Source organism: Meriones unguiculatus, chromosome 16 (assembly GCF_030254825.1).
Source record: "Meriones unguiculatus strain TT.TT164.6M chromosome 16, Bangor_MerUng_6.1, whole genome shotgun sequence".
Taxonomy (NCBI): Eukaryota; Metazoa; Chordata; class Mammalia; order Rodentia; family Muridae; genus Meriones; species Meriones unguiculatus.
In genome coordinates this window covers 38,248,926-38,270,911 of record NC_083363.1, presented here as the reverse complement: position 1 = coordinate 38,270,911, position 21,986 = coordinate 38,248,926, and the positions used below count along the sequence as shown (strand labels likewise).

The window sequence follows — 21,986 nt, the reverse complement described above, 5'->3', positions numbered from 1 at the left end:
TCCTGTCTTCAGTTGAGTTGCTGGCTCCCTGTTGGCTCTCAGTCTGAGCTTATGCCATTGCTTATTTCTGAATTGGGCCTCCTTTTTCCTTCCATTTATTCTTTGTCTTAGACAGACTCACCTTGCATATTCAGTACAAAGTACTGGTTTATGTACAGTTTCTGTACCCAAAATGTTAATATGCTTTTTGATAGTCTTAATTTTCAGTGATTGTTAAATGTGTGGTAAGCATACCCTTCACTGGTCAGATTGTCATAAAGCTACTAAATGCCTGATTGCTTACATAACTGTATTATTCAAATGGAAGAATCCAGATTTGAGCTCTCTGTTGAAAATTTTGGATCTAGGGCAGTACTCCCAGGACACAAATGAAATGAGGGGAAAAAAACCCAACAAACGGTTCATATACGTGTGAATGAACAGCAGACTATATTAGCAATTAAGCTTAGATCTGCATTAAAGGTGTGAGCATAGGTATGGTAAGTGCAAGTCGAGCAATGAGGGAGTTTCTGGAATTCTGTGTAAAGCAGCTGAAGCAGTTAGTGGTCAGCCTTCCCTTTATTGCTGACCATAGCAGTATGCCAGTGAATTCCTCTTTGGGTTGACAGTGTCCTATCTACATAAACATTTCTCTCTTCTTCTTTTCTCCTTTTTTTTTTTTTTCTTCTATCAGTAGCCATGAAGAAGAGAGGGGGAGAATGGACAATCACAGGCAAACACAATTTTACCAGTAAGAAAACACTATAAAATATTGGAAGAGGGTGAGACGCAAAAGTCTGTCCATCAGCTTGAAATGTCTGGTGGCGAGAATTTGGGGTGAGGATTAGAGGGTGATTCATGAGAATCTCAAAAATGCTAAGAGCAAAATGATTTTACTGAACAGCAGCCGTTGTATCACAAACTCTTAGTCTAGGTCACTAGCTACTGCTAGATACAGCTTCAGGAATATTGTACTTTGAACTTAGAGGCAATGTGAGGGGAGGGGAGGGATGGGGGAAGATTGTATGTGCTCATCTATGCAGAATGGAAGGACATACATGTACAGTCACAACTGAAAAATAAAAAAACTGCAAGACATCTGGGAAATGTACAATATATGATGAGATACTGTTGATAGCACAGAGGACAGGCTAGTGGCTGATAGCATTATGCAGATCCATAATTTGCAGGATGCCTCAAGCAATCAGAAGGCAGCGTTTTTCAGGAGACCATTGTGCAAGTGCTCAGCCATTGTGGGTAAGTACAGGGATAAGGGGAGAAGAGCTTCTCTCCACATGGGAAAAGTTGTGTTTGGAGGTAGAATTAGCTTAGCTTTTTCATCCTCAGCTCTTGAGCCTTCAGAATAAGGGATTAGTAGAAAGCTGCTGGATGCGTTCCTCGGCTTGACAAGTAAGCAGCTGGATCCTTGCCTTCCTTAGTAACATTAAGGAGCAGGCCAGATGAACGGATGAATGGAGACCTCCCTGCTGCTCCTACTCATGCTCAGGCCCTCCTTTAGAGTAGGGCCTTGGGCCTTGGAGTGTATGCTTTGCTTGTATGTTGGGACACAGTTGCTCTATGGAGCCTTGGTTGTCCCGGACTTGCTTTGTAGACCAGGCTGGCCTTGAACTCGCAGAGATCTGCCTGCCTCTGTCTCCCTGAGAGCTGGGATCACAGCATGTGCCACCCTGCTAGAGTCTACACTTTGAACAAGCTTTCTAGGTGGGGTGCTGCTGCTGCTGCTGTCTGGCTGTGAACCCCACTGTGAGCCGTCAAGTGTATTGCCAGAAAATTTAAGGATGAGAACGCAGTTTATACTTAATAACTTTATGGGTTTTGTCAGGCACCTTACTTTTTATTTAGTTTTCTTGGGGAACTTTGGAGCTAGATGCTGCTTATGTTGAGGAAATTCAAGATAGTATGTTCTTGCTTAAGGTTATATAGAGTATAATGGAGACGCAGACACTGCTTTAAATCCTTGCTGGTCTGTCATGTTTCCATGACAGAGTTGTCCCCCACTTCTCTTCCTTTTCTGAGACTATGATTTATCCCTGGAGAACTTTGCTCTGTTCTTACAACTTGATCGTGGGAAAATGAAGGTTTTATATGGATTCTGGAAAGTTAGCTTGTCAAATATTAGAGCCCACTGTTAACTGAATTGTATATGTTCTTGTATATGTATATGCTTTAGGTCTAAGCATAGCTCTTGTTACTGTTTTAGATTCCTTGGGTATACATACATACTATATAATTTAAAGAGCTGAGATTGTGGCTTATGTAATTTAGCATCCTGTTTTCTCTGAACATAGTTTTAGCAGTAACAGAACTTGAGCAGTTATACCTCTTGCCATCTCATCATAATCATTAGCGCATTCAGTAATTTTGTCTGGACTACAATCCCACTTTGCTTTCTCTCCCAGTAGCTCCACTGCCAGATTCTTCTGTTGGTTACTTTGTGATATTTTCAATTTAACCTTTTGTTGTTTTGGATGCTGGGGATCAAGTCCATCGCAAATACTCTATCACTAAGCTACATATATCTCTGGTGCCTATACACACACACACACACACACACACACACACACAGTACAATACATGTATTTATATATATGTGTGTGTGTATATATATATATTACAATATATATATACTACACAGATATTAGTGGTGCTGAGTCATTTGTCATTTTAAAGTTTATTCTCTGTTTCTTTGACTGTTTTGGCTACACACAAAGATTTTTGTGGCTTCTGATAATTTAGGTGGAAATATGTGTGGAGTTTAACTTTATTAAATTAAATTAAAGAATCGCCTTACCCAGCCAATCACCTTTTCTTTCCCATGGTGCTTTACTGACTCGTCACATCCATTGAGAGGCAGGGTAGCAGAGTCAGAACCTGCAATAATAGTGCAGCTACAGAAGAGCTTTATCTGTTAGTCCAAAGTTAGCTTTGCGTTTATACTGTCGTTTGCCTATTTTATTGATTTCCAGTGCCCGGAAGGTAGCATGACAAAGCAACTTCTAACTTTCTTTTTAAGGGGGGGGGGTGGTGGATGTTTCTAATTAAAACTAATATGTAAATTTGTTTCTTTTCTAAAATGTTGTACCTATGATTTTGCATTTGTCTTTGTACTTATTTTAATATGTGAGCCTTCTTTATTTAGATTTTAAGTTGCTAGCTTGGTTATTAAAATAATCCACGGCAAGTGAAATGTGGGCACAAAAGGACCGTTGACATTTTGAGATCCCCAGACAGCTTTCTCATCTCGGTTCTTTGTGTCTCTAGAAATGTGAAATGTTTAACCATCTAGGTTATCGTGCAGGGAGGGCTATCCCCGAACCCCAGGGGCACTTGGTAGACTAAAGCAATGAGTGTATCTCCAGCTCTATCCCAACCCTCTGCAAGGAAAAACAGTAGCTAGAGCAGTTTCCTAACTTTCCGGAGACTTTTAGAACATTAAATCATGGATGACATTGGGTGACTTGGGCATGCCAGGAGTCTTGGAATCTTTGTATAATATCTGTTGGAAGATAAAGTATCTGACTATTATTATTTCAGCTTGTAAGTTAAGACAGTGGTAAATTCTTGGTGTTATAAAAGTTGAAATTTTAATTCTGAAGTGATATTATTAGTCATGTGAAGAGTGGTATGGATACTGCATAGGACTACTGATTATAATGACTAAGAATTACCATGTTTCTTGAAACCCATTTGCTGATCAAACCAAGACAACTTTTTCCCATGATAGCCTTTTACTTTTTCTTAATTGCTTTGATTCCCCTAACATTTTTATATAAAGCAATGGGCTAGAATAACCTGGAGACACAGAGATTACCTGTTTAGTATTTTGTCAAAGTTTTCTAACTTTAGAGGCTCATGCTTATGAGAACCAGTACCTTTACAGAAGAGATTAAGGACCAGGTTGCTGTCAAGAGTGTAAAGGCTCAGGCTAATTTGTTAACCAATCAATGTGTGACCTTGGGCAGGCTTCAAGACTTCATTTTTTTTTTTTTCCTTATCCGAGTAATTATGGGACCCATCATAGAAAGGAGTTGTGAGAATTAAAAGAAACTGTTTTCAAAAGGTTAGTACAGTGCCTGGCCTGTTAAATGCTCAAGTGCAGAAAGCTAATAGATAAATAGACTCAACCAAGGAAAAGGGAGCAAATAGTACCATTTCAGCTGACATTTCATATACTCCATCAGAATCACAGGCCATGTGGGGCACCCGGTGCTTTCAAAGTATGGTACTTTTAAATATAAAGTTTTGGGGATAAATTGTTATGTACTTAAAAACATATTGGAAAAATAAATAGTGGCTTTTTGACCTATTCATTTTACTAAGTTGTCTTTGTGATTTTATTATCTTTTTAGTATTACTTGTGGTCACAGCTATAGACTAAAGAGAAAATAAAAGAAACTGAAATGTTTTGTTATGAGCAAACTCTACAATATTTCTTAAAAGACATTTGGCAGTGAATGTTTTGCATGTTCATCTTGGCTTTAGCTTATTTCTGGTCATAAATTTGATAGTCGGTGGCTCTCATATTTTAATTTACCTGGGGGTAGTATCCCTGTTTAAAAAAGCACCCCAGGCTGGCTCTGTCTCACTGCTCAAGGTCTTAACTCCTTAGGCAGATCCGTTGATAAACTAGATCTGGGTGCCACTGGACCGCAGTAGCCAAGTGTGGCTCTGGGAACATTTAATGGAACACACTGTGGAATTAAAAAAAAAAAAAATGACCAACTAGTAAGGCCACTTTGTTTACTTTGTATGATTCTTACAGTAAAGCCCTTTAAAGCAACCTTGAAAGCTATTTGTGCCTTCTCAGAATAACAATTGATTAGAGTGTAAAGTGGTTATATTTCCTTACTGTGTTTTTCTCAAGATAGTACTTTTTATAAAGTAAATATAAAGCTCGTTCCAAGCATGAACGTATTCTTACTTTAATGTTTCATTCTAGTGTTGGTATATTTCTGTGTCTTATGTTACCCAACTTAGCATGCGTTTCACGCAGTGGTCTGTAACTATGGGCCTCTGGAATAGCACCAGGCCCTGGGTGAGCACTGGGAGCATCTAAGGAAGCCCTGGTCTTGAGGGTTGTGGAAGAGTGAATCCTTCCTTAAAATTTCCACCCTTGCCACCTCCCATGTCTCACTGTAGTCCCAGCCCTACTTCAGAGAAGTAGGCTGCATAGAAATGATTTTGATTTTCATCTAGCGTAGTCTCATGCATGCTTGGATGTTTTGTAAAAAATTGATGACAAGATGAAAATAATGTAGTTGAATTCCAGTTATATGACCTGGGATTAAAAATAAGCTAACAGTTTGAAAAAGCAAACACCATTTGCCTTTATTTGTGCATGTTAAATAGCTGTCAGATTTGCAGAAAGCCCAGCGCCGCAGAATCTTGTCTACTACTGAAATATGCGTCTTACCTAGTGGCAGCTACCTGCAGCCCGCGCTGACAGCTTCGTTCACTTCTGCTTTGGAGGGACAGCCCTGTCAGCCCCCATTTTAAACACACAGTTCATTGAGGTAGTAAGCAGTGACTCTAGTTTACTATCCTGTTATTTAGAATTCTTTGAGGATTTGCCTTCGATGTGTGTGTTGTACCTTGTATGCGTGTGTTTGTGTGTGCGTGCACGTGTGCACATGCTACATCTGGAAATGCTCAAAACTTGTTTGCATTTTAAAGAGAACAGTGTGCAGTGAAAGTAGAGCTTTTTAAGAGGTGAGTTTCAATTTAATGATGGAGCATAATGTGAGGAAGCATAATATTGTGATTTTTTTTTGTGAATGTACCTAGTATAGGCATTAGCTGCCACAGCTGTTTATAAAGTAGTACCATGTTCAGAGAGATAGGCTCCACAGAACTTTCTGTGTAAATCCCCAGGATGTAGCTAAAGTACAACTTTTAGTTTATTCAGTGAGGACTACATTCTGTGAGTTTTAGTTTGACATGTTTGTCGTTTTCATGATGAATGTGTAGTAGAGTGTGAAAAGAGTCTTAGAATTTGTTAAAATTTGTCGATCATTGTCAGGTTAGGAGTTGTATTTCTTAAAATTAGAATTTATTTAAATGCATCTTCTCTTCTCTGAAATAAATTTTTATTTCTACATACAGTTGTGCCAAAGTAAGTTTTCCCAAGTAGAATTATTCCGTATTTAGGTCCACTGATAATGTTTAAAATAAAAATAAACTCCTAACAACCAAGGGTGGAGGGCTGTCTGGATTTGTTTCTAGCTTTCTTTTTCATGGCTTTTCAGAAGTGTATCATATTATAAATACATTCAAAATGTTTTGCTCTGAGGATATGTAGCATTCCTGCAAAGGTTAAATCAATAAAAATGATTTGGACACATTCCTCAGCCTGGCTGGAACAGGTAGCCCGTTGTTTGGGGTACCCCGAGCTCCTGGAGCCAATGATTATGGTGCAGCCAGGAGCCGACTGAACTTGCCTTCTATGTGTACAAGCATCAGCTTTAAAAACCAAGATTTTCTTGCCTTAAAAGCAGGTCCCTCCAGTTGACTCGGTTATGTAAGTGTAGTTAGAATTTTGGAGCCCCTCTGTCTCTTCAGGGGCTGAAGATACGCCGTAACCAAGAAGAGGTCTGGCAGGAAAAGCGCAATGGTCAAGCCTTTCCATGGGATGCAGAAATATGGTAGTTGTGTGACTGAAGAAATTTTCATCATTGTGATGATGAATTTAGGTGTTAGGCACTTCTTTTAGTCTTACCAGTTTAGAAGAAAATTCTGTACTCATTGGGTCATTCTGTTTAAATTAAAGCTTGCTTTTTAAGTAAACTGTTTTAAAAGTATATTTCTTTTGTTCAGTGTGGTTTCTCATTATTCTTAAGTAGTTACATGGTCTAGTTTGTATTTTATTGTTTACTTCAGATGCTTTGAGTATGAGTTTTCAGATTACATTGTTTTTATAGCTACTTTTAAAACAATATCTGTCAATTTATGATAATGAAAAAGGGCACTTTTTTCTTCAACATTTCCTTAAAGGAAGTAGCATTGATGGTATTAAGTATTTTTGTATTAAAAATTAATGATCATGTATCAGTATAAAAGTAAATAAATAGAAAACTTAAATTGTATGTTTTAGTTAAGTTTCATTATGGAAAATCTCTTCCTATCTTTTTTTTTACATGTAACATATTTACTTTGTAAATAAACACTTGGGACAAAATCTTGTCTTATGTTGTTTATGGGAATACGCAACTTAATTCCATAGCCAAGAAAGTGGATTGGATTCATCTCAATAATAATTTTATCACATCTATGAGAGATTTAACCATTTCATAAGTAATTTAGCAATTTAATACAAATATTTTGCTTTACTTAAAAATTACTTAAATTTGATAGATAAGAATGTTTTGATAGATAAAAATACGTATGGAAATAGGACTTGTAGTTAGTGGTTGCTTTAAGCTTTCTGGGTACTTGTAATTGGTAATGAAAATGCGTCGCCGTGTGCCTTTTCCTCTGAGCGCTGGAGAACTTCGCTCTTCCCTAATGTGCTCTCCAACACATAGGGGCTTGTCTGCCGAGTCAAGAGTAAAGTTCACTGAGGAGATTTCTCGTTCAGATCTACTTTAAGTAAAGTTTTTAAAGTAAGGTGGAGATGAGGAGTAAAAGTGTTTAAAAATAATTTTTCTTTCTGAATTACAGAGACAGACAGAGATATAGGGTATGTGTTCGCATTATATGTATTTAATTTCCACCAAGTGTGAGATAGTAGAGAATGTTGTTTAAATCCTGGAGGTCATGAGAGTATGAGGAAGTAGTTTCCTATGTGGATTAATCATCATAGGTTTGATTACACTGAATTTCCTATTTATATTGCTTTACCAGTGCACTGCAATACAGTTTTTTTAAGTAATATCTCCTTAATTGATTGTCTCTTTAAACATTGTGTGTGTGTAATTTAGTTTTTGTAAGAGCATTAGCAGAATTTTAATGCTTTTCTTTCAAAAGCTGAATCACAGAAAAGGTTTACAAATTTTGTGACAGTAAACCCTTAATTTTACTAATTTAGCTTCTGTAACCAGTTGCCTGCTGTTTATGGCACAACTGTTTAGTGGGAGTTTTCTCTTAGATTTCTCATAATGCCTGTGAGTGTTTAAGGCCTTGCCAGGAACGCTCACATATATTTTATTTTCTCTCTCTTTTGTCCTGTGCCTGGGAAAGAACCCAGGACTTTGAGCATATGGCAAGAGCTCCAGCCCTAGACCTGTCATTCATTTATAGTTTGATACAAAGTTCATAGAAAACTGATTTATATAATGCAGTGTCAGGCTAAAGAATATTTCTTTCTGTGCTATATACCATTGTTCTATATCATTCTAGCATGGGAGAAGTCTAGAATTGTTCCAACCCCGCCCAAAAGAAAGCCCCAAACAAAATCAACTCAACCTTTTGAAAACTGTACTTGTAAGGAAATTACTACTACTTAAGAGATCTATACATTTTCCCCTTTTGATAGTTTTCTAGGGTTTTGTTACAGTGATAGAGCAGAGGATTGAAACACCATGTGCTGTGCATTATTGTATGTTATAAAAGGGTGAATGTCATAACCTGTGTTCTACTTCAGAGTACATCCGGCTGCCTAGATTAATTGAAATAATTCTAGATATGTGGTGAAAATAATGAATATTATTAAATATTTGTTGAAAATATCTCTTCACTTAAAGAATATTTTGGGAATTTTGGGAATTCAGTCCTAAGGTCAGTACAGAAATTTGAAAAGAAAATTGCAGTTATTATTGAAAAACAGAAGAAATTAAAAATTTGGCATTTTAATTACTCACTGAGGTTACATTGGCTGTAAGTAACTGTATAGAAGATAGATGTTTTTGTGCCAAGCTATGATAGCTGTAAGCCAGGATCTCTTTGCAGACTACCAGGTTCACATTTGCTGGTGTAAACTGGAATGACTTGTTTTACTGATGTCAGTGACTGTTTGGATTTGTAAGTGGAAAATAATGTCTTTAGATTTTATAAGCATGATATTGTTTTAATAGCATGTTTTTTCATAGATACCTAATATTTTTTTTAATTTTACAGATTGATATTTTCTGCAGTGTATGAAGTATTGACAGTGTAGAAAATAATTTTTTTCCAGAAGATACAAACAGTTCCTTAATTATATTTTACAGTTGTTTTTCTTGGTTTATAGTCATTAGTACAAATTTCAAAGTTACTAGTGTATCTACATATATGTAGACTATGGATAAAAATTTTAAATCAGATTGATAGTCAAAAGGAATTCAAGTTGCATATATGTGGAGGTATTTTGTTTCAGTATAAAAATATGTCCATGTCCCTATAAAGGTTGTGGAGCACCACAGCATCATTCTTGTCATTTTTACAAAGAAAGGTTGTGTATACATATGTTTTTAAAACTTTATTGGTAATTGTTATTTGGGTTTGGCCAGCATTTTTCCTTTATTTATTTTTTGCTTTTTTTGAACCACAAAATAAATTTAGTTGTGAGATAGCTGACCATAAGAAATACATAAATAATGGTTTGGCATGCTCAAGTCTCATGTAATTTTAAGGGGACCTATAAATGTGTATGTAAGTTTTGGGAGTTTTAACTTAATCTTTTATGTAAATATGTTTATAGTTGGTGGTATAATGATCCAACATACATTCTTTGTGTACAAAGGTTAATGTTACTGAAAAAGAAGCATGATAAAATTAATTTGACTTTGCAGTCAAAATTAATTGTAGTACATAGAATCTTTAGATCTCCCTTATTAAGAATGTCACTGGTTTTATGTTACTCTGATGTATAATTTCTGAAGAGAAATGGCAGTAGGATTAGTAGCAATCAGTCTCTAAAGTAGTTTTCAAAAATTATATTAAATTCATTTTGACAAGAATTAACTTGGTAAATTTTTTAACATCTGTGTAATAATTTTTAACACTCTTAAATATTACATAAAATTGTTTATGTCTGTATGTCAATAAGCTCTTTTTCTTCTAAACAATTAAACTAGGTAAGTTAACACTTATTGTTTATTTGGAGCAGGAATTCTCACCGTTTGTATGTTTTTCCTTGAATATATTGGATTTAAAAATTGTTGTCATTTTAAATTTGTATTGCATGGCTGAGGCTTGAACTGTGGATCTGTGCACATGGGGCAGATACCCCATTACTGAGCTTCACTCCTAACCTCTATATGTTGTTTTTGAGTATTAATAACAGTTTGGAATATATCTATAGGAAGAGAATGCACAACACATTTAACACATTTTTCCTGTTTGTAAACATATTAAGTACTTCCATAGCAGCTGGCTTTTAAAGGAGTCTGAGTTCTATAGTTGATCGTATTTGAGGACAGTACAGTAAGTACTACAGTCTCTTTCTTAGTGGAAGAAAACATGCTTATGAAAGAATGGGCTTTAGAATTAACTCCTGTTTAATAATAGCAAGAGCTTGAAATGTTTTATAGGGTGTTTCTTACATCCATTCAACAGTGTTGCAAACCTTGAATCCCATGACCTTAATAGTACTATATGGGGAGGAAATTCCTAAGAATTCTGTGTAAGCAGTATAATAAGGGAACATTTTATCTAGGTTGGCATAGAAGTCTTAAAAAGTTATAAGGTCTGTTTTATTTGTGTTTCCTGTTGGATGGACAAAAGTTTGTGGTTAACTGTTGTTAAAATTGTATGGAAACTCCCTTTGAATAAGGTATAACATTTCCTCATTTTATATGAATGGTAACACATTAGTCAGAATACATATCCAGTGAATATTATTGTTCTTTTGAAATGACAAGAGGTTATGGTAAGGTGTATAAAACTTGATAAAGAGCCATTTTAAATCATTAAACATTTTATACAGTTGAGACTATCAAAATATTTTACTGATATTTATTTAGAAAATATTAAGTATTGGAGCTTACTGTTATCTTTAATACAGGGGCTTAATGCCAGTTTTGTTTTTGGTTTTTTAAAATCTTGAGTTGGAGTTAAATAGCTTTGCTTCATTGGTATAGAAGAGAAAAATATAATTCATTAAGCTAACCTGTTAGGAAGTGTCTGCCTAAACTAGCATTGGGTTGGCCAGTGTCCATTTAATGACAGGTCTGGCTGACTGTGAAAAATAGTCCTGCATTGTCACAATTATGGTTTTAACTTCTGCCGTACGATTTCTTTCACCTTGGATTGATGGCGTGTGTTTGGCCACATCTGTAATATTTTTGGAAAGACACGGCAGAGGTTTACTGTTTCGGTGAAGCGTTTATATAAACACGTCTCTAAGGCTTGGTTGATAGCATTTGCAGTCTCAGTGCTGATGATGAGCGCACACAGCTTTCCTGCTGCCCTAGGCTTGTCATCCACGAGTATGCCGGCACAAGTCTGAAGCAGCATGGGATTTGGTGTGTATATGGTGTGGAAATTACTTTGAGATGTCCCCTTGTTCTGCCGTTAGTTTCCAAGTGTGTGGGGGGGCTTCATTAATCATCGGAAATGCAGAAATAAAGAATCCAGTCCCATTGGAGTTTTGATATGAATACTTACCTTTTCGTTTTTAATATATATACAGTTGAGGTATTTGGGTAACCCCTAACCTTTTGCTTTAACAAGGAAGCACAGTATAAAAATATTACCACAGTTTTCATGCAAGCAGCTCTTGAGAGGTGGGGAGAAAGCCCTCAAGATGAATATTTTTGAAAAAAAAAAAGTTGTGATACAGAATGTCTTAACTCAGCCCAGTATAGTACTTGAGGACCACCAGTGTGTAAAATTGAAAGCACATGAGTTCTGAAGCACTAGAGAGGGCTTGTAATTGATTAGCGCTGCTTGGAAGTATTGAAGTACAGTGAGATTTGATTTGTGAATGGTTCTATTCAATAAAGATTAATTCTGCGTTTTTGATAACATCTTAGTCCCCTCCATGAGTCAGCCCCCACCCCTCAGTCTTCTCCTAATAAGCTGGAACATTTCTACCTTACGGAATTCGACTTAGCACAACTGAGTAAAACAAGTCTGACCCTCAGTGATTATTAGCTTGAAGGGTGTAATTGAATAAATTAATTATTTTTGTTTTACTAAAGGAATTAAAATATGCTATAATGTGATTGTGTGTATTTTATTCCCTTCTCATGACTTAGAAGCTATCAAGAAGCTCATTGAGACTTAGCGGATCTTTTTCTGTAATTTCATTTACATTTCAAAACATCTTTATGACTTAAAAGTGAAATCTGTATTAATCTTGTAAAGTGGCATCATTTATTAGCATGGGAGGTAGTCTCTTTGGGCATTGCTTGGCAGTTTTAGTTTGAAATAAATTCCAGAGTAGCATTCAATGTTTGTTCTTTTTAATTCTTCTCTCAGGATTATCAAACTTATTCTATTATTTGGGAAACAAGTTGCAAAATGTGTTCACTAGGGAATCATGAAAGTACAAAATGATTATTGTTGATGGATACCACAACTATTGTTTTGGAAATGACTGTTTACACATCATGGTTTATCAGAGACTTTGGTCTGTTATAAGGGTACTGTGTGGAAATGGAACCAGTCAGCTTATGTGATTTCACAAATGCGTCCGTAATAGTGAGATACTTGAGTCAATCTTCTGTTTCAACAGGATTTATTCATATTAAGTAATGATTTTGAATAGCCCAGATTGAAAATCTTGATTAAAGTATGCAGGGATCAAGGACCCTGGGACTCTTTCCTCGTCCCTCAGATTGTTCCCTTGCACCCCTCCCTCTCTCCCTTCCCTCACAGTGGTTGAGGTAAGATACTCAATAAGTGTATGCTTTAGGCCTTACCTAAACTAACTTTAACCATCTTACAAAATTGGCACATGTACTTAGGACATTGCGTTAGGTGGTTATGCTGAGCACTGTAAGAATTTAACCCTGAAGGGAGGTTTTAGCCTTCACACACATTATGGAATGGGGAAACATGCGACGTGATGATAACCTGGAACGGTTGTCCACTCCTCACCTGTAATTAGTCTGCTGTAGCAGGTTCACAGTAAGTTCTCTAGCCTGTCCTAAGGTACTGTGTGAAGGAGGAGGAAGCAGGGAAGATGAGAGTCACTTTCCGGAAGAGAAAGACTGGTTATAGTGTGAAAAAGTAGTGCATGCTATAGAAGATGACCTTGATTTGTCTTTAAACTTGGTCAGGTCTTGAAATTTTAAAACAGAAGTAGTCATGAAGAATGTCACAGAACTTTAAGACTCACTCTCACTGCTGTAGGAGAGAACAAGGATGTTTCAATATGTTCTTTGTGACAGTTCTGCCTCCAGTGCTGAAATGTCCCTTAACTACTTGATGTGGCCGCACCACGTAATCCCTTCTTGGAACAATAGCCTTAACATGGGTCTTTCTTGCCTCTCAGGTACCAATAATAAATCTTCTGCTGTGTGAACTGTATGTATAATATGGGAGTATCCTGGGGTATAATGAGATCTAGTTGTAGTTATTTTCTGCTTCCTAAAGGGAGAGATTTCTTTAAATTTTTATTTTATTTAGGCAGAGATTTTTAAAGTAGTGCTTAATGCCCACTATTAAAATTATAAAATCATCTATGATTATTACATTGCATACATTGTAACTGAGGTGGCCTACTTTTGGCTACTGTGGGAGTCATTACAACAATTTTACATATTTTAAAAATAAAAACATAAAGTAAATTTCTTTATCCTTTAAGAGAACCCCCCTTCCCCCTTTTTAGTTTTAATTATGTTTTTTTTTTTTTTAACTGAAGTTAAGGTGAACCCTCTCCTAGGAGCCAGTTAAGATGTGTGAAGGAGGAGGAGTAATGGGAACTCCAATCGCTAGTTTGAAAATTCTGCAGCTACGTTAATATAGGTACACACAGGCAAAGGATTTAAAGGCTAAAAAGACAGTCTCTAAAATCTGCCGTGAAGCTGGGACATGTTGGATATCATAGAGAGAATCATGTAAGTGGACATTTTACTACAATCCCATGAGAGTTGATGAGGATTGAAGCCCTTTACATATCTGTATCAGCATTCACTGAAAATTCAGTATTAAGAGACTGCATTATGTTTGTTTTGTTTTAAAAGTCGAGCATGATTTTGTCGGCATGGCTCTTTTAAATCCTTCAGGGTATCCTTGTGAAGTTTATTTTTCATGAGACTAAAAACGGTATTCATTTTTGGTAAGTCTAAGAATGTGCTCAAAAGAATCTTAAAGGTTTCAATGTTTGCTGTGTGTTTATAACAAGTTCTATGTGGGAGCAATAGTGTGTAGATAGAAAATTAAATTTAAAATTATCTGAAAAGTATAGTTTCATGTATATTCAATGTCCTGAGCAACTAGAGATCTTTTCAGAACAGCTCTGGTGTTCTGAGAATGCTTCTAGTCTAGTTGAATGTCTGCTTCAGTCACAGAAAATTGTTTAGAAACAAGCTTACAGAGATATTTGAAGACAGCTTCAGACGGTAAAGAGAATCTTTTCAGTGGAGCTGCTTAAAATGTTAACTTTCCTCCAGGTTTTCTCCCGTGTCACACACGCTAGACCATAATGTTTCGATAATTCTGTGGTCTGCTATTTTGTAAAATTGCTTCCTTTTGGAAATTTGTTTCAATATTGGGAGCTGCCGAGTCAATAACTTAACAATACTTTGATTAATTCAGCATCCACTTTTATTTTAGTGAGGTTCATGAGGATATTAAGCTTTACTGTTTTTTACCATCCTTAATTCTTTTACACTGGAAAACATTTTGATTAACATGAGCTCATTTAGTTTTGTCAATTTTCAGCCGTTACCCTGAGAGTGATTACACATGCCAAGTGCAAATATTTACAGCAATTTCATTCTTCAGTTTCTAGTGCGACAAAATAGCATCATCATGATCTTTAACATGCTGTAACCTAGGAAAGCTCGCAGCCCATCTAAGACTTGTACCTTTATGCTCAACAGGTTCATAGCAAATATGATTAAAAATATGGTAACACTTACCCCAAAAGAAGTTTTGCTGACATGGTGTCACTGTGCTGAAGAGGCTGTTTGATGCCATAGTCCCTCCTTTTTTTTCCAGATAGAACTTGTGCCCTCTGTTGTAAATACTGCTTGCAGCCTTAAACTGAAAATACAAACCATACCCAGTCCTTGTTTTAGTTGTACAGTATGCCTGGAGTACATAGACTTTATATTTATTTTTTTCTGTCAAGAAATTATGTAGCTGGTAACATGTGAAAAGCAAGAAACAAAACAAAAAAGAATGAGCAAATATTTGAAGGACCTACTATTACTGCATGGACTGTGGTTAGGGCACTCACTGACTCGGTTGGTCTCGGTGGCTGGTAGTGACCTGCGGAGATTAACCATTTAAAAACCAGAGCCTTCTTGCTGTCCTCCTGGAGAAAGTTTGCACCGCACTTGTGGTTCTGTGGTTGTTTGTGAGGCGAATGAAGCATTCACACAATCCAAAAAAGCAAAAGCTTTAAAACTCCTATTTTTTGCAAGCACTATTACTGGAGAGACAGAATCATGTGGTTTGTGACCTCACAGTACTCAAAGGAAAGTGGGACTGCCTACCACTGTGGCTTTCCCCCCTTGCTCCCTCTCTCCCCCTCTCCCTCTTTCTCAATCTTTTTCCTTCTCCCCTCCCCTCCCTTCTTTCTCTTCTCTCTTCCTCTCCCTTCCCTTCTGTCTCTTTGCTTATGGGTTCTCTTTCTTCCCTCCCAACTCTCTTCCACCCCCCTCTCTCTGACAAAAGGCTTGTGGTAAGGCCTTCCTGGCATCCAGAAGGATATAGCTTTTTAATTTTTGTGACTCATGAGGATTTGGATAGAATACAAATGCTGAAGGAGCCCACACTCCTGTAAGGTTAAGCATTTGGAGAGCAGAACTCTGCAGCTAAGGGTTTTCCTTTCTCCCACCTCTCTACTCCCCCCTTTCCTCCTCTGCTTTTTCTTCTCTTTTCTCTACCCCCTCCTCCTTTTCCTTCATTATTATGTCTATGGAAAAGTGAGCAAAATTGGCTCAAGCGAGTGTGTGACGTTCTGAACAACAGTGCTGATTTGCAGTAATTCCCATCTTGGGATTGTATCACATGCAGGGCTGCTTCAGATTTACCAGGGTGGCGCATTCCTTCTGTTTTGCTTGTCTTCCTAAACTTGTGAATCTGTAACTCATTGTAAAGAAGTTTACCTTTCCGAAGATCTGCTTGCAGACTCCTTGCCTGGATTGACGGGAACTAGCTGTCACAAAAGTGTTGGACTGGGGATTCCTTTACAAATATTAAATCCTAGCTATGCAGTTGATTTTTTTAATTAGGTGGTGGCTCTTACAATAAAGATTAAATGTAATTATTGTTTATATTATTTTTACATTGTCTCATGACTACTTTGAAGACTGTAAGAAACCAATGTCAAGCATTGTGAGATAGTTTGTTGGTTTGTTAGTCTTTATATGATCGGATTTTATCTTTCAAAGAAATGCTTGTATAATTCTTTAGTCGGCTTGGGCAGTTACTTTAATAGGACTTTGAATTGCATATCTGCATATATAATGAAATATTCAGTAACTTTCATAGCTCAGTATTGCATTTTATGAGCTCATCAGAATAGAGTGGGTTAACAGAAACTGTATTTTTTTTTGTTTATAATGGAAGCTTTGAAATAAATTACAAAATGCTGTGTGTAGTAAGGAATAATGCACACAGACAGAGAATGTTAGTCGTCTCGATTTGCTAATTCTGATTCAGAAGAAAATTGAAACCATCTTTGGGAAACTATCTCTTCTTTTGCCCTTTTGGACATGTATGTATAGAGCTCATTTTCTTATTAGGATGATTATATATCATAGGCAGTGAATTTCACATTTATGAATAGAGCTTCCTGTTTTCATCAGTTGGGAGCAATGGAGGATTTTTCAACAAACATTATAAAGGCGAGCAGACCAATTTTCTAGGCATTTTTTGCCATTTATCCACGCCACTCTGAATTTGCATGTTAGATTTCTTTCTAGTGTGATGGTAACCAGGAGTGGCATGAAATAGATGACTGAGATGGTGGGTGGGAACACGGAAGTACCAAAAATTATTTGGATTGCACAATGTTGTGTAAGAGGGGGCGACTCGGGGATAGAAGTAAGGATTCGTGTATCTCCCAAGGTAGCGCATTATCTGTCTTTGGTTCATGTTAGTTAAAGTTATCTATGAAATTATGACCATAAGATTCTTTAAATTTTGTGTTTCTCCATACATTGGAAAGACATGGAAATGATTTTAACCCCTTATTTTTCAAGTGTCTAGATCCTTTTTTCAGAATAAAGTGTTAATGACAAAACCACAGAAATACATACTGTTGTTTGAATTTTGAAGCTAGACTCATACTTTACTGTAAAACAGATCTTACATTAAAATTTTCATTTGGAGTCATCATGCAGAGGAGAAAAAGTTACTCTATTATACTCTTTCATAAATAAAGTGTGCCAGTGTGATCTTCATCTCTGTTATTCAAAGTAAGTAAAAGGAGGGTTTTGTCCATATAATGTGTGGAGTTTCTGAACCTAGTTCCATATGTACATGTAATAGCAGCACTTGGCAGTTGTTGCTCTAGGATGGTAAGCAAATGCTTTTCTTTTAGAGTACCCCGGTCTTTTAAGTCCTATTTTTTCATGAAATATTTTTCCCTTAAAATTTTTTTAAAGATATATATACTCTGGTCATTCAAATTGACCCAGAATGAATTTGAATAGTTTTTACCAGCATCTCATTTGTTTTCTAGTTACACGGTCTCTTTTTGCAGGTAACCTTACTGCCTGGGTCTGTGAGTTATGGTCTTCACTCTCATCACACAAGAGTTTAGTAGACACCACTGAATGTGGCCTTTCTGGAGTGTGTGAGGCCCATCAAATCCTGGCAGGGAGAAAACACTGAAGTTACACTTGTGGTTTAAATTTGTGCATTCATTGTCCACGTGTCCCCCTCCCAATTCAAATTAGACTCTCTCAGGAGCAACCAGGACATTGCTGTAGAAACTTAAAAACAGCACTGGGCGGTAACACCTTTGATACTGACTACATTTCATTAGAAATGGCTGCTAGTGATGGAGAGAGGAAGCCTGCTTTAGTAAAGCCATGGTAGAGAGAGCTCTTGTTTTTAGAGACTTTTACCATGCTTGTATTCAGAAATGGAAACCACAGACTCTTTTTCTCTTTTTAAAGACCTTTAAAATTTAATCCTTTTGGGGGATATGCTAGCAGTTGCTGTGGAGTAAGCAACAAGGTCTACCCTATAAATTCTGTATTTTAATGCTACAGCAATGAAATACAACTTTAAATTAGAAATCAGCCTTTAAAAAATCATGAAATTAGTGTCTTGATTTCCCATTACTTTATGATTTAATAATGTTTTCAAAATTGCCAGCATTTGAATATAACAGTAATGTTTTAAATACTATATATTTCTTTGATGTTATCATTTGAATAAATTTTTATTTACTCAACTACATTTTAATACAGTAGCATTACTTCACCAATACTGTGCCAATATCTGTGTTTTTTAAAAAAGATTATTTTAGATTTATATTTGTAGCTTTCCTATTCTTTTAATTGAAAACCGTAAGAAAATGACTAACAAACTCTAGATGTCCACTCTGGTTTAAAATATTCTGCTTATGAGACTTGGGCTAAGAACTTCTTAATTTATTTTAACTTGATATTTGCTAATTTATGTTTTCTTTTGTGGGAGCAGCTTTTCTTTTTTCAGGTTTTATATATAGCTCTTAAGCTTATCTAACATTTATCAGACTTTTATTAAAGCCTTGAAATTGTTCTGGGTTGTTAAAACATAGTTTTATATTTTATATTGTGATTATGATATGTTAATTTTTACATCTTTATATACAAATACAGGAATGCATATCTGGTTGTGATTACAGAATGTTATTTTGAGCTTGATTATGAATTTTTAATTAGATAATATTAAAAACCAGTACCACAGTTTTCATGTGTACTGATTTCATGTGTGTGCTTCTGGCAGCTGTCTATCTAAGTGTGCTGTAATGTGCAGATTATATTTGTATGCCCAAAAAGAACCTTCTAAGTTATTGTTCACATCTTACCTCTTCCCTTCTTTCCCTCCCTCCCTTCCTATTGTCCCTCCTCCTTCATTTCTGGCCCTCTCTTCTTCCTTTACTCCAGCTCTGGGATTTTTTGTTTGTTTTTTCATGCTTTGACATTTCTATATATTCAGAACTTTCTTAAAATTCTACTAAGGAGTACTGACATTAACACTCACTAACCTGATAGGTCGAAATGCCACCCTCTTTGTACACTGCTGCGTCTTCACGTATTGTGCCTCGGGTGTCAGAGAGCACTGGCATTTGTTTCTAGGAATGTTTATTTCTTTTAATCTGTCCCCTGAGTCTTTCCTTTATGCTGACTTACTGAAGCATATTGTTTTGCACGACATTAGCACTCTGATTGTGAGGCTCACTTTTTGGGGGTTACTTTCTGAAGTGTGGTGATCTATGCTTTTGTAATGTACCTGTAAGAAGTACTTTATGTTTCTTATTAAAGTAATTCATCTTGGAATGTGTCATTTTTGTAAGTTTTTTTTTTTTTTTAAGTGACAACTTGCACAAAATGTGGGAAACATGCTCATATGACAGCTGAGGATGTGGCCAGACTAAAGCAGGAAACGACTACCCACAATGCAATGTTACATACACTACCACTTAATAAAATTTATATCAAACATGCTTCTGACCAAACCAAAGAAAAATAATATCCTAGCTATGCTAGTTAGTGTATCTAGGGAAAAGCGAAACTAACTTTTGTGCTTACCCAGTAAGGGAAAGTGTGGGGGAGCCTAGTACATTGGAACCTTGCTTGTCACTTTGTCCTTGTGGTTTAGGGCTTCAGGTGACATTCTAAAGTGAGAACTTAATTGGTGTCATTTGTCTTTGAAGAAAGCCCCATAGTCCACCACGTTCTTGTTTACTTGAGTTATTTCAGGACTGAAAAGAATTAGAGGGTCTTGTCAACTATAAAGAAAAAAAAAAGGTACAATTTTAGATACTGGTTGGCTTATCTACACTTTTCATAGAGCCATGTACACTTTTTTTCCCGTTTGTTTTATCTTTTGTTGCTAGGTAGGGGGTGAGGATTGAATAAGGCCCACTGAGGCATACTTCATTTCTGAGCAATTGTTTTTCTCTTGTTGTTCATTGGCCCACACCTTCCCCTTCAGTCCATGGACTTGAGGAAGTCAGGGTAAAGCAAAACTGAATTGCTACATGATGTGGTTAAAAGGTATTAATGCATCTTATAAAAAAACAGATCAGCTTATAATATATTTAATGTTTCCCTTTATAAGTCTTCAGCTGTTGAGCTCACAGCTGTCAAATTTAAGTAATTGTGATGAATTTAATCCCTTCATAATGTAGATATATTAAGGTTTTACAAAGGAGTTTGGCTAACACTTAAGAGGGGGCACATAGAGTTTTTAAATTGGCAAATAACGTAAAGAGATTTTCTTAGACGAATACAAAAGGCTGTCAGTATCACTTATGAATGGCCCCTCTGCATATTCCAGGAGGTATGAATTGCCTGTGTTTTGTTTTGGAACTGAAGCATGCAGTATTGTCATCTCAGCATTTAGATGTGGATGTCATTGTCTCTATCTCTATTAAGGATGATTGCTTAATTGTTTGGAGTTGTCCCCTCTTTAGAAGATGCTTATCAATAACAGCTGCCGCAGTGTGGCGTTTCTCCATGGACTCATGGTGGTCTTTGGAAGAAAGTTCCTCAAGTTTGACAGGTGAGACAGAGGCTATCCAGTGCCACTGCTTTTGGATGAATCTGACTGTGGTTGGAGAAAGTGCATCTTGCCAAAATATATGGGTGAGACCACACACAGCCTTTAGAATAGTTATTGTAGGGTTATTTTAGTAGTACATGTCTTGACAGTTCTTTTATTTGCATGCCAGTTTCATTGCTGTGTATAGATTTTTCATTGGGTTCAGAAAAGGCTATTGTGGATTGAGGTCTCTGTTAAGCTTTATGTATAATTTATGGTGAGTTCAGGCATAATTAACAATAAAGAAAGAATATTGAAAATGAAGCACTGGAATATGGATCTTTTTGTTTTTACAAATTTGACGGTATTCCCACCGGAAATCTCAGTTTCTCATACGTTTTAGCAGTTAAAAATCACTGTGTTTGAACTTGAAGATAAAAAAATTAAAAACATAAAAATATTTGTATTCTCTGATTATATTAATATTGGTAAAATTACTATTTCTCAAACTAATTTAAAAACTACTATTATTTATAAACAGTGTTCATAAGTTTTACATTTTAGTAAAAGCTTGAAAGCATTGAAATAAATTGCTGAAGAAGTCCGTTTTTACGTATGTAGGCATAATTTGCAGGCTACCAGTCTTTTATGAGATGATTAAAGCTTTGTTCAAAATTAAAAATAATTAAAAGTATGAGCTTTTTTAAAAGAAGTATTTGTAGCTTCAAAAACTGACAGTTTTACTGAACAGTAGCGAACTCTATACTTTCACAAAAATGTTTCTTTTACTAAAAATGATATATTTTGACATGTGTTCATAATTACTATTTGCAATAACTTTATTAAAACAATTCACAAGACTTTTCACTTGATTAGTGAGTATGCTTAAGAATATATTTGTAATAATTCCAACCTTCTAAGAGAAGGTAGTTTCCTGCTTCTGCAGAGGCACTTGACTCCTCTCCCACTGTGACTGATGTTCTTCCTGGACAGGATGGCTGAGCTGACGGTGTCTGTGGCTTCTCAGTGAAAAAGTTCATGGAGAGATGAGAACATACTATATACAAACAGATTGTTTAAAACTGAACTGGTGTTGATTTCTCAGAAGTTAACCATATCTGTGAACCTATATTGATTGCTATGTCAAAACAAACAAACAAACAAACAAACAAAAAACCTGTACAAGCTATTTTTAGACAACTTGAGGAAACTTGGATATATAGATTCTGGGTATCAGTGAGTGATACTAA

The 21,986-nt window shown here is 36.1% G+C and overlaps 2 protein-coding genes across 8 annotated transcripts in view; one reads left to right on the top strand and one right to left on the bottom strand.

Moving 5' to 3' along the window:
* The window catches only part of Runx2 (RUNX family transcription factor 2), a 319,119-nt gene extending 303,689 nt beyond the window's left edge, over positions 1-15,430 (bottom strand). Inside the window, exons 1-2 of one of the 7 annotated variants that reach the window (XM_060369678.1) lie at positions 15,233-15,430; positions 14,946-15,069 (exon numbers count right to left, since the gene is read on the bottom strand). In XM_060369678.1, the coding sequence (XP_060225661.1) occupies positions 14,946-15,069; positions 15,233-15,403 (295 nt within the window). In that variant the 5' untranslated portion in view covers positions 15,404-15,430. The remainder of the gene's footprint in view (positions 1-14,945; positions 15,070-15,232) is intronic. The other 6 variants (XM_060369677.1, XM_060369674.1, XM_060369675.1 and 3 more) reach the window with 6 other exon arrangements.
* Positions 1-21,986, top strand: part of Supt3h (SPT3 homolog, SAGA and STAGA complex component) — a 352,056-nt gene that overhangs the window by 23,079 nt on the left and 306,991 nt on the right. The gene's annotated exons all lie outside the window — the stretch shown is intronic.